We start from the raw sequence: 13,554 nt of genomic DNA, 5'->3' as shown, positions 1-13,554 counted from the left end.
TATCTCTATTTTCTTTATTTGGAAACAGGCATGAATATATACTGGAGCCATCTTTTAGCAGCTGGTTGAGTATGCAGTTGAATTGGTTAATTTATTTTGGAATATTTCCTTAGCTGCCTAACAGCTATCTGATAAGAGCAATAGAAGAGGGATACTGCCTGGTAGAACAACATGAACACGTGACAAAACAAACTTCAGAGCACAGTTAAGAATGCCAAGCTAACTGGATCCCAGACTCTTCCTAGGAGCCGTTTGCAGGCCCCACAGGCAGGCCCAGACTTGGAGGGTTTGGTGGCCACAGCCACAGCACGTGGCCTAGGCCAGCTCTCTCTTACAGCTTGTTCAATGGATGCCACATCATTTAGCACAGAAGAAGTAAGCGTTGGGTCCCTGTAAGGATGACAGAAGATGCTGTAGATGCAGTTTTGCATCTGTTGTAACTGTTTTATGAGTTCTATGCAGTGAAGGAATTTAGTGCACTCAAATTCCCCACCATCTTAGCTCAATAATACAGATCAGGTTTTTCTTCACCTAGGTTTCTTCATGTTGGCAATCAGCAGAGTTAAATATACAATGATCATTCTGTCCTTTTTCTTGTTGACATTGGTGATGGTATCCACTTGGTAAGTTCACTCCAGTATAAAGTCCTATATAGATTCCTTTGGGGATGTGTAGCATATGATTCACAGTTTGCAATACAAATACCCTGATACATCACTTATTTACTATTAGTATTTGATTATTACACCATTTTGCAAAGTCTTAAAACCATGTTTTAATTAGTGTTGCTTGGAGCAGTTCAGAATAATTTCTTTTCCTTGAAAGCAGAAGCTCTAATGGGTATAATTTATGCTCTCTTTGCATGCAGCATCTCAATGAGAAGGTTATTACACGGCACATCCCCGTTCAGGTGTTTGTAGTAGAGGTATTCTTCGGCCTGCATACTGATGGCCCGGATTTCTGGTAGTCGCAGGAGAAGCTGCCCAAATTTGTCTGTTTGCTGTGGGTAATTACACATGGTGTAGTCCAGCAGAGCAGCGTTCACTTGTTCCTGAACACCTTCCACAAGCTGGAAGTTCTCGAGGTTTTTGACATCTGAATGATAATAAAAAAAGACAGAAAAAAACCCAGGTAACAAATCAGTTGCATTTTAATTCCTGTTTATGAAGTCAGTGTTTCACTAAATGGATGTATTTTTTTGCCTCCTGACAAAAGCATACTTTACAAGCTGCTGAATATTCAGTGAACCCTTTTGCCAACTTTCCTGGGAAAATGATCACAAAAGAGCTTTAGTGGAGTGTCTTGTTGAAATTCTGCATATACCTCAAATCAATTAGACACCAATGGAGTCTGAGCAAGGTCAGCTCTTTTCATAGCTAACAAAAAGAAAGGTTGAGGATTCCTAAAGTAGAAGACCATAATATATTGCTAGCAAATGAGTCCCAAGAGGAAGCCCTATCTTTAACCTACTATGTTACACAATTCATATAATTCTGTATTAATTTTTCTGACCCAAGGTGAAATCTGTGTCCAGGGTATGATGTAGTTAATTCTAATAAAAAGTGACAGTGCTCTTGTTTCTGTTTGACATTTTCAAAATGATTCTGAAAGCCTTTGACTTGTCTAGCCTATGTTAATGAACCATCTGGTACACTCCAGTGACTGCCAAAATAATATTCCCTACTAGAAACTCTCTAAAATATATATTTCACTGACTAATGATCTTTATAAAATGAAATCATTGTCCTTTGGGTGGAATACTAGATAAGAATGGTACCCTTTAACCTGCATATGGTTTCTGAAATCCAGCACTGATTTTTTTTTTTTTCTGGTATTGGACAACGGGGCATTTACATCAGCACGGCAGGTACAGTTTGTTCACTCTGCCTCTGTTTGATTATCTTCTGTTTCTATACAGCAAGTTCAAGCTCTGGAAATGCTGGTCAAAGATAAATGCCAGTATATTATCTTCTCATTGTTTGCTCCCCTGTGTAAAAACCACTCGGATGAAATTGTCTTTTAACATGTCTGGTGAATGCAGAAGTTATTCTAAAGCTTGCAAATTAGAGTGCTGCTCTAATGCAGGAAGAAGGAGCTGATTAGAGAGCACTTGCTGGGAGAGCTTGTTTTGGTTGTGTTTGATCATTTTTACCATCAGTAGAGTACTGTAGCACTTTCTTGTAAGGCTAGAGCATGGTGCTACTGGGCACAACTATGCTGCTTATTCACTTTGTAGAAAGACAAATCTGTTCATCTGTGGATATTTTTGGAGCCCAGAAGATGGAGAATTTTGCAGAATTTGGTTCATTGTAAATGCCAGCCTCTGATTGTGGGGAAATGAGTGTTTTCCTTTGCAAAACAGGAACACATGTTGGTCACCCACTCCATCGGGAGCCTGGGAGGCTGGGTAAATTGGGTCTCACTGCAGCTTTTCCGAGAAGTGCTTTAAACAGAGCAAATACTGGTTTCTGCACATAACTTTGTGCTGGAACATATGGGAAATGGTTGGGGGAGGCAAACATTGTCTTTAGAACAAGAGAATAGGAAAGATGCCAAGGGTCCCGGTGGCTGCCGGTGGCAGCACGCAGAGCCTCCAGAGCTGAGTTCCAGGCTGTGAGCAGGAGCCCCTCTGGAATGTGCTGGCTGCCAGCTGCACGCTGGATTCCCTCTTGTGTGAACCGGGGCCAGTGCTTCCTGCTGGGCTTGTTATTGCCTGCCTCTTTCCTGTCCCAGTTTCACTGTGGAAATGAAGCGAGTGACTCCTGGATTTGTGCTGCTTGTTTGGGAACTGGGGACATAACATCCACCAGAATTTTGCTAGTTGACTTAAGGAACTTGCCAGTAATAGTGAAATTGTGATGGCTGTCCAACAAGCATCGTCTCAGCTTTACATTATCCCAAGTGAAGAGGACTGGAAACTTCAAAGCTGCTATGCCTGGTCCCTTAGCTATTCAAACTCATTTATCCAAAGTCTTTTTGCCAGTGTCTCTGGAGATCTTTGGATAATCATGTTTTCCTGTACTACACTGGACATTTTCTGATATAAAATATAGCTGTTTATTATTTTATGTACCTACAGAAAACTCCCAAGGTATTTTGTACCTAGTGTAACCTGGTTTAAAAATTGGGTGTTCTAAGCATATTTTTATAAAGCTAAAAAAGAAACAGTATCACCTATCACAATTAGCTTAAATAGGTTGTTTCAGATGCAAAATATAATCATGAATGAATTGCTAGAACATAAAAACTCCCACAGAAAACAGGGACTATGCTGGAGATTAAACTGTCTAACAGCAAGGTAAAATGTATGATTTCAGAATCAGTATTTGGAACATTTTTCCTCTGTAAAAATAACTAAGTCAGAAAGTTTTACAAACTGTTATCTAAATCAACCCCCTTTAAATTCAAAGGGCATCTTTCTGTTACTCTCTGTCTATTTTGAGCCATACTGTGTATGAGATTGTGCTGGCTTCTTGGAAAACCAAGTTCATTATTATTTTTACCCTCTATTTAAATGTTAATGTGTGGATTAGATATTTATTGAAAAATCACAAGATAAATTTTTACAGAGATAAGGAAGAAACAAAGAGAATTGCAAACTTTTAATATTTTTCTACAAAAGTGGCGAATTTAATATGTCTTTTAGAGCCAAATATTCTTCTGGTTTTAGCTGTATTGATGCCATACTCCAAGTCAAGAGGAGGCATAATATTTTATATATTATATATTATCCCCAAACCCAGGATCAGTGGTTTTTGGCAGTGGGTGCATGGGTGCAGTGTGGCCTCAGGGTGTCCCATGGGCATTGCAGAACTGCAGGGGAAGGTCTGTGCTGGTCTCTTTCCTCGTCTTGGGACAGCTCCTTGTATGTGGCAACATAAGCACTGCATCTAAGATTTAGAAACAAGTCCAGTTTATACTAACAGTAAACAAAAGTAGTTCTGGGCTCCTGTGCCACTTTCAGCCTGGGAAAATACTTTTAATGTCTTTCCTCTAAACAAGTTCTTGCTATTTGTGGTGAGGCTCGGTGCTTGTAAACAAGATGTTATTAGTTAACCAGTGAAAATATGTAGATTTTCCTGAATTTCTATACTGAATCAGGGACAGTCCAAGTTATCACAATTTAGGATATCACTACATAATTCATTTGTGTGTAGATGTCTTCAGGACTGCAATTACCATAGTAGGGACATAGAGGCAACCTGATTTGGGGTGAGTCTCTGTGAAGAGACCAAGATCTCTGCATATGACTTTTGATGTGTGTTCTTATCTCATATCCATTAACAGTGAATGTTGCAGTTAAGCAAATGAGACAATCTGAACAGAGAGAAGTCAAAGGACATGTGCTGAGAGCGCTGTGTAAAACTCCACTGTCATCTCTCAAGCTCTCCTGGGATAGTTATATGTTGTCAAAAATACATTTGCTGTACCCATAATTGCAATAAAAATAATGTGGGTTTTTTTGAGAGAGAATCATAAACTGTAGCTCTGGTTAAGATGAGTAGTAACAAAGGAAAACATGTGAATATTAAGTTATTTCCAGTACCTTCAAATTATGCAGGTAGAACAAGAAATGGTACTGTTTTCACTGGTGGTACTTAGTGTTGGTTGATAGTGATACAAATAATAATGTTGGGGTTTAAGTAGATGGTTTTCCTGTGGTTTGAGTTTGGTTTTGTGCTCAGTGTTTATTATGGAACTCTGGCCAAACAGATTTGGTTTTACAAGTATTTCCTTTGACTGCTAAGGAGTTAACTTGGTGAGACACCAAGCAATGCTGGTGTAGCTGCTGAAGGCAGACAGTACAATGAGTGTGAAATCTGTTACTCATGTGTACAGCACGACATCTCTTATCCTTTCACATAATTCCTCATTCCTGTTATTTTTTTTAAACTGGAATGTCTCTTATCGATCTTTACATCGGTTAGTAACAATTTAAAGTACACATGTTTAAGCTTAATGCAAGAAATCATTTTCTGAAGTTCAGATGCTTGTAAATTAAATGAGTAGGAGTAGGTCCCCCCCTCCCACCCACACACCCTTTAAATCCTAGCAGCTAGAAAAAGTGTTTTGTGTTTCTACAGTAAGTATCAGTCTCTTAGCTCTTCTACTTTATTCACTCAGGGACTAATTACCAACTTTTTACATGAAACAGGCTTACTGTGAGCTCACAGTGGGGCGCGCATCTTTTTCTATCCTTATTGAAAAGTAAACCCTTAGGTCTTCTGGAATATATTATATATTTTACAAGAAATAGCAATTGCTTTTCTGTCAAACAAAGAATTTTTGTTCTCTATAGCTTACTTTTGACGATTAAGACAAAAACAGTATTATAGTGTGTCAGGATCTGCTCTGCAGTCACAGTAAAGATCTGCCAGTATTCCCAGACATCCCCCATTTTGATTATTTTCCACATCTGCCATAAAACCGTGTGTTAAGCTGAAACTGCATACAACATTCAGCCCAAGGAGAACACTTTTGCATATTTTCCCCCAAAATGGGTCTGGTCTTTGGAGGGGAAAAATATTTAGGTTTCAGAGAGATTTTCTCCCTCTCATATTCCAAACATGAAATACTGAAAATTTGGGGGTGTACTAATCTATAGAGAGTTTCCTTTGGTCTGGGAATTTTGAAAAGAAAAATGAAACAGAATGAGAGATTTAACTTTGAAAAATAGTAACTCCTTGGGAGCACTAAATATTTCCCAGAGAAAGCTGCTTAAATTTTACTGCTCATGTCTTTTATTCGATGCTGTTTCTACATGAAGCCATGAAGAGGTGTGAACACAGCTCAGTTGCCTCTTTGCATTTTGCATCATTGCAAGGACAAAATAAGATTTTGGGCCTCTCCATGGGAAAGAGGATTTCTCCCTTTCACAAGGCTGCTTCCAGTCTCATGGATACTCCGGGCTCTAGGGCTTGTTACCAGCCCTGGCCTGAGCTCCCTCACCCGAGGGGGCTAATGAGCCCCATCATTTAAGGACTTTATTGAAACCCAATGCCTCTAAACTTAGCAGCTCTTTGGAACGACTGTAGCTCATCGATAAACTGTTACATCTTCTAAACTCTGCTGAGGCTGGTTTTGGCCAGGATGGCCTTCAGGCTTGCCCTCTGAGAGGTTTGCCTGGTTCTTTCCAACCATGCTGCACGGCTTAAGAAGCAGCATTGCCTCTGCCTAGAAGTGTTCTGTTTTATCAGGGAAAGAGACAACGTGCCTCCCCACATGGCTGGGGCTCTCATCACGGCCTTTTGGGTGAGGCCAATTCCCATTTGGGCTTGAGGATGAAATATGTTAGTTCTGATGAAGATTTTTACCCCAAAATAGTTCAAAGAAGGGGAATTAACCAGGGCTGAGGTGATGTTATCAAACCTGATAGGTAACAAACCTAGAACAGATTTGTACTACTTTTTCCTGCTTTCTGCTAGCCCTGCGAAATCTGTGCATTATAGGACTTAAAACACAGGTAGATTTTTGACATGTGGTAAAAATTATTTTGAAGGCAGGTGTACTAATGGTTGATAAAGTGCCCATCTCTGAAAATTACCCACAATTCTCCTTCACTGAAACTAAGGGCAACAGCAGCAGTTCCATATAGCACATCTGTCATGAAGGCAGATGCATGCCATTCTATAGCTAAGCCTTCTTGACAGACAAAATGCTGTAATGAAGGAAGATTTATGGTAAAGATAAGCTCCTTACTACAAAATTCCCCTCAATTTTATTACAGCAGGACTGTGCTGAATATTATTCACTTAGAAGTCATGGGAAACAATTCTTGATAGATGTTTTTTAATCAGTGATAAGCTGCATATATTTACCACTTTCCAAACCTTGAAAAACGTCTATACTGTAAGAACAAAAAGCACTTTTCTTAAGACTCCCAAGTCCAAACTGAATGTGTAGAAAAATTTTCCTGTCTTTAGGATTCTTTTTTGGCAGTGGCTAAGCTGTCTGTAACAGTGCAACAGTCGATCTCTGATTATTTATTAGGGTCATAAAGTAATTTTCATTTTCAGTTGAACGTAACATCTGATAAAGGGCACATTGTTTTGAAAATCTTAATTAAATTCTTCTGTAGCAGAATGTTTCATTCATGCCCTAGTATTGGGCAAGACTGTATATATTTTTAAAGTGAGAACAAGATACTTAGGAGAACAAGCTGCAATTCCTAGTCGGGATCCTATTTCACTCCCTCAGTTTTCAATCTTGATAGACTTCTGGTTTCTTTCAGAAGAACTTAGACTGAACTAAAACATTTTCATATTGCTTTATAGTGGTAGGCTTCTTTCTAATGCTATTTTAAATATTGAAGCCTATTCTTCTTTTCTAAAAAGATTGTAAAATGATGGATTCTTACTGAGAAGCTCCTGATGTCTGTTAAAAACCATGTTTATTGATTTTGTGAGTAATTTTATAATTGCTTTTGGCACTGTTAGCTCTGCAATGGGAAGAGAGACATGGGCAAAAAGGTGGATTCCTCTCCTTGTGTGAATGTGGAAGTAGGTTACTACATTTCAGTTGTTTCTTTTCTTACAGTACCAGTAAAGACAAAGGGCAAAGCTTAATTTGATTTCTTGAATCTTTATGACTGGTGTAATTACTGAGTCATCACTCAGGAAAATAAAACAGCTTGACTTTCAGCAGCTCAGGCTGCATATACTCTCTTGGAAGTTAACCAAACAAAATCTCCACTCACTTCTTGTCCTGACACCCCAGGAACCAACATCCTTATTACTTGCACATGAAGCATATGTGATATGGTGGCCATTGAAACACAATAAAACAAGATCCTGCCAGGCCTCTGATGGAAGAGTTGCTCACAGATCCTGTCCCAAATTCCACAGCCAGCTACACCCTTAAATACAAAGTCCAGCATTTCTCACTGCAGTTTGGGAGGGAAAAATATATCCAGGTTCAGGCACAAAGCCAGGGGTGGTAGATCTACACAGCCAGGGGCATGGGGAGCCAGTGGGGATGAAACTATGCCCCAGCCCAGGAGATGTGGGGACAGACCACAGCCCCAAGCAGTGGTTTGGTTCCACTGCTGGCATTTCAGCTTTGCCATGCTTAAACTCCACTACCACCTCACTTTCTTTCACTTTCTGAAGCTCCCTCCCTGCCTGCAGTTCTGCCCCTGCTGAAGTCCAGCCTGGCTCCTGCCTGGTGGGTCAGCAGTGAAACATTTCTTGTCTCTTGCTCATCTGGGACTGAGGGGAGCCCATCCATGGCCCAAAGGTTTGTTCTGAAGGTATTTTAGTCCAAGCTTCAGCATTCACTGATAGGATTATGTTCCATATAAAAGAGTAGCTGCTGCTTTCTTTGAAGACATGACAGAGGAACAGGAGTTTGGAGAGCAGTTGCTGTGTTGTGTCTTCAAGGAAATTCCCCAAACAACTGGAATCTCTCACCATGCCAATGGGTGGTCTCTGCTATTGCTTGCTACAGGCTATTCTCAGTGAAAGTGTGCTTCAGTCTTTAGGTTGAAGCACTGCTGGTGCATTGGATAAATTGACCCAATGTGGTTAAGCCCAAATTTCCTGCCTGCCTTGCTAGGCTGGTGGAAAGGGAACCTGCCTGGGCTGATGTGGCTTTCTGGTTCCTGCTTCTAGGCTTGTTTTGTGTTTGATCTAGTGACTGCTTAAGGTAAATGACAGATCAATTCTAGAAAAAATGTCTCAATCTAAATCTCTCTTTTCTAGGAAAAAAAATCAGTAACGACTGTCTTGTGGAGGCATGGTCATATTTGTATGTGAGCACACGTTGGTAACTAGGGCAGAAATGATTTAGTGAAGGTCTCGTAGGTAAACCAAGAAAGAAGGTGAGTCAAAACTCATTCTTTTTGGAACTCCTCACCTCATCCCAGGGCCATAATATATGTTTGGGCGGTAAATGTTTGTCTTTGAATATTCAGTTAGAATGAGCATTGGTAACAAAACTACTGTGCTAATTATCCTCCTATCACCATGTTTTTTATATACGTATATATGCTTACATACAGGCAAATCTGCCAGAGCAGTAGTATCACAGTATCAAATTTCATAAAGGCAGGAATTAGGCTTCTGATAAGCTAAAAAATGAGACTAAGTAGGAAATGTATTGAACCAAAGAGTTTCCCCAGTTAATTTCTGCAACATCATTTGAATCTTCAATAGCACACAGAGCTGTTGGTGTTTTAAGGGAATTATCTGTCAATGCCTGCAATTTGTAGGGTGTGAATAGTTTAAGATGTCATAAATATTTATGAAGTTCCTGGGAATGGTGATAGGACATCATACAAGTCCTTGAAGTTACGAACTGAGGCAGGAAGGGTGTTATATGCAAATTACAATAATAGTATGGTATAATTTTAAGAAGACCAAAACCCAATCTATTATTTAGGTGAGAAGAAGCTGAATATTTAGAAAGTAAGGAATGAAAATTTTTGAGAGATTTGCTTTTACCTAGAAAAATTTTGCTCTGCTTTTGCCTAGACATTTGTAACTTTTCTGAATGTTTGCCTTTATTGGTCTCATGAGAAGCTTGCACATTATCTGCTTTTCCCTTTCTATCCCTCTCTTGCTACTCAAGTACTGTTTAAAGTAGGAATAATGGAACAGATTAATCTCAGAGGTATTTCTGCTGCTGCCCCTGGAAGTTGACCAAGGGGTGATACAGTCCAAAAAGAAGAAATATAAATATTTTCTGGAAAAATATAGGATATAAATTTCTACTGAGGTTAAAGCACAGAAATGCAGCTGCCACTGAAACCCTTTTGAGTATCAGGCTCTATCCTTTTATAAAGCCCATCTGTCTCTGCAGATTATAAAAAATGCATGATCATAAAAAGCAGTACTCCTTAGGGGAAAAATCTCTCTGTACTAATCTTGTAGTCACTTCACAAAACAGTTTTTAATCCCAAATTTGCATTAGATTTTCAGTCAGGAACTTTTGTGGTTTTTGCAAAGTTTTCCTATTCCATTAGAATAAGATATGAGGTACAGTTTGTTCAGGTGGCAAGTCCAGACTATGAATAAACCAACGTTATCATATGAAAGAGAATAAAACAGGCAGATCCAAGTGGGGATATATTAAGCCAAATTTAAGCTCCAGTAGTTGAATTTAGCCTGTACTAGATGTCTGGTTTGCCTCAGGATATATTCAGCTTTCCAGCTAATCGACTGAGGAAAACTGCCTCAGGTATGATAAAATTTACAAGAGAGCTCAGTCAAATAGCTCTTGTTATAAATACTAGCTTAAAGGCATTCTTCTGGTCTTTGGGATCAGAACTGTATTTGCATTTAATTATTATATTTCAAACTTTTTCAACTTGGTTAAAAATATTAGACCAGCCAGTTTGGATTATATCATTATAGTGATTTCCAGATAATGGTTGAACTTCTTACCAGATTTTTATTACTGGGTGAATATTGTTTGGCTTTATTCTTTTGTTAAATCTAAATTCCCACAGGAGCAAAAATTATTATAATATATTCTCATTGAGAGAAGAAGAATTAAGCAAAGGTGTTTTAGTGATGTGCTGATCTAAGAGGTACAGCACTCTGCGATGATTTTCTGTCAACATAATTGACCACTAATTCAGAGCTTTAAGCCTCTTGCACTATTTTCAGACAAGGCTTAGTGTGAGAACTAATTTTCTTTTAGTCATTGATTTCAAAAACCTCTTTTTACCCTTTTCTGATACTTTTCAAGACATGGTTTTACTAGGTCTGTGTGCCAATATTTGCACTAACAGTTTGAAGTTTTTTTCACTGAACCAAGTTGCATCAGTGGAAGCTGATTCTAGTTTAGAAAGAACATGAAAAAGAAAATCACCTCTGCCTGTGTAAGATACAGGAAGTGGAAATCAGTAACAGAACTATTTTCTTTTATAATTGTGATGAGATAACATAAAATTAAATGCTTTTATTTATTTGCTCAGTACTGAAAGCACTACAGTAGAAACAAATATACGATGCCTGTTATCCAAACACTTGAATTCTGCTATTTTTGAGAGGTGGACTCTCCTCTAGGCAGTTACAGTTGTCTTCTATGTAAATGTAGCTGCAGACAGCTAACAAGACATTGATGGTACACTGAAGCTGGTGCTGTTTCAATCCCCTAACAAATTAGCACTGACAAAAAACCACACTGGCTTAGATGAAAAGAGCCAACAAGTTTGGTAATGTCATATGCAGGAGTGTACCAGTCACCAGATCACTGCCACACCTGACTGCAGCAGCCCATGAATTCGCTTAAACGTGCAAAGGAGTATTGCCAGTATTGCCTTTGTGGACAATGAACACAACTAAGGGAGATAATTTTCTGCTGCACTATTTCAAAACACATTGTTTCTGACATTTGATCTGAGAGGGAGTTGCAAATTTCACTTTTTACTGTCCCAGATGTCTGAGCTTAGTTGTGGAAATGGTTTGACAAATGGGATGACTGAAGCCCAAATGGGGAGATCTCCAGCTACAAGTGCCAAATAGGGACATCTCCAACTGCAAGTGTCAGTGCTGCCTGTAGGAAACACTGGAGAGGCACCCAGTGTGTGTCAAAAGAGCCTTTGGACTATTTTTGTAAAGATTTAGATGTGTTCTTCATCCTTATTCCTTAAACTTTTAAACATACAGATATGAAAGCTAAAGAAAAGCCCACTTGAAAGTCCCTCTGGCAGCATGGTTACTCATCAATCAGAGTAGGGAAGTGAGGAATAGAGCAAATACTCTTACACCTGCATTTCAAACATGCAGCTCTTATGAGAGAGAGAGTTTTACTTTTCAGCTGCCTCTGATTTCTTGACAGGAAGTCCTGGTCAGAAAGGACTGGACACTCTCAGTGAGGTACTGTCTCAGCACAATTTTAACATTTCAATCACTCAGTAAGAAATAGCAGCAGGAAAACTGCAGATTTGTGCTCACTGCTCAGCTCAGACTGAAATATTTTGGTCAGATATGGATGAGATGTTTCCATAGACAACACAGTCACAGGCTTAACAGGAGGAGCATGAATTATGGGGCTCCAGATCCAGACTAGCCAAGAAGCTGTGCTTTCCTGTAGCCTTAGAGCCACGGCAGACAGTGGGATAAGCATTTGGCAGGATACAATTGATGTGCATACACATGTGCATCTCATGCTTTAGTTTCATGGAAATCCACAGGCTCTCAAATCTAAGGTAACTGAGCACCAACCACTGCATTTACAGCTGTAAATCACCATAGTCTCAAAGTGCCAAAGTTACCACTAACTCCTGCAGCCGAGCAGCCCACCTGCCCTGCAGGGACTCCTGCCCAGTTGCTGGGGAAATGACCTGAAACATCGAATGTCTTGGGCTCCTTCAAGGCAGTGCACTCACATGCTTACTGTTCTTGCCTTTCTTCATTTACATTTGCTAATTGGAAGTTAATTTGTTCCCAGAGGCAGGCAAGTATTTTTAAACAAAAATCACCCTATTTTTTTCCAAACCTTGTGTTGAAAAGCAACTCAGTGCTTTTCCTAGTGCACAGTCCTAAGAGCACCTCTGAGTGTGTGCTAACACCATGCTGCCTCTTTCAACTCTATCCTATTTGTGTTTGACACAGAGATTATTGGTCTGTTCACCAGTCAGCTTGCTTTGACTAATAAGATAGACTACTTCCACAAAGATTACACAATTCTTACTGCTTCTGTCCAACCAAGTTAAGCAGAGCCCAGCAATTTGTTTTGGTATTAATTTCCTCTGTCAGCATTATATTAAAAAAATTCGCAGATAAGAGTACAGAAAGTAAAAATCAAGCCTGATACTTTGGGGAAAAAAAAATCACATACTGGAAAACTTGACATAGAATCCAGTTGTGTCAAAAATCTTAGATATTTGTTGTTTTCAATTCAGACATTCTTCATTTAGACCAAAATAACAGACATCTGTAGTGTACCTTACTGCTGGTGACTATTTAAGAAGTAGGTGCTCTCACAGCATGGTACTCTTTATGTGCACAGTAATGAAAGTTCACTATTGATTTTTCTGTAGCTGCTTGTAACTATTATAGTTGATACATCAATAGAAAAGGAAAGCACAATGTTTCACAGGAGGCAGAAAATCAGAGAATACATGATGCTCTGACAGTAAATCATGGCATAATCTCAAGAATTGATAGATGGTTACTGCTAACTCAAAACCCATGGCTTTCTCTGAAAAGACTAACCTATAATCGTCCAATACCTTCTAACAGACTGACTGCCCATAATAGTGGTAAAGGACACAACACAATGTTTCATTTCCAGAATAATGGTTTCCCCAAACCAGGTGGCTGTGGTGGAATTTGTTTTGTGTGTTACCACAAAGGAGGGAGAAAGAGTGGTGGGAATGCCATTTAGACTAATAGTTACAGGTTGTAGGAAAAAGACTTTTTTTTTTTTTTCCAGAAAAGAGCATAGAAGGGTTTTGTTTAAAAAATAAAAGAGGAAGAGAAGTTGTCATTAATTTTTAACTTGCAAAAGTCTGCAGTTAGTTGAAAAGGAAATGCAAAAGAGCTGATTATTCTTGAGATCAAAATATTGGAGGTGTTTTGTCAAGAAAGGCAAATGCAGAGAAAA

At 39.1% G+C, this 13,554-nt stretch overlaps 1 protein-coding gene across 1 annotated transcript in view; it reads right to left on the bottom strand.

Annotated features, from left to right (window-relative positions):
* Positions 1-847: 847 nt before the first annotated feature.
* The window catches only part of NR5A2 (nuclear receptor subfamily 5 group A member 2), an 83,659-nt gene continuing 70,952 nt past the window's right edge, over positions 848-13,554 (bottom strand). The window contains exon 8 of the mRNA XM_071435617.1: positions 848-1,095. Within this exon, the coding sequence (XP_071291718.1) occupies positions 848-1,095 (248 nt within the window). The remainder of the gene's footprint in view (positions 1,096-13,554) is intronic.

Source organism: Agelaius tricolor, unplaced genomic scaffold (genome assembly GCF_023055355.1).
Source record: "Agelaius tricolor isolate 1412-34295 unplaced genomic scaffold, bAgeTri1.0.p SCAF_11, whole genome shotgun sequence".
NCBI classification, from domain to species: Eukaryota; Metazoa; Chordata; class Aves; order Passeriformes; family Icteridae; genus Agelaius; species Agelaius tricolor.
Note: the sequence above shows the minus strand (reverse complement) of the source record. Positions and strands in the feature narration are given on the sequence as shown.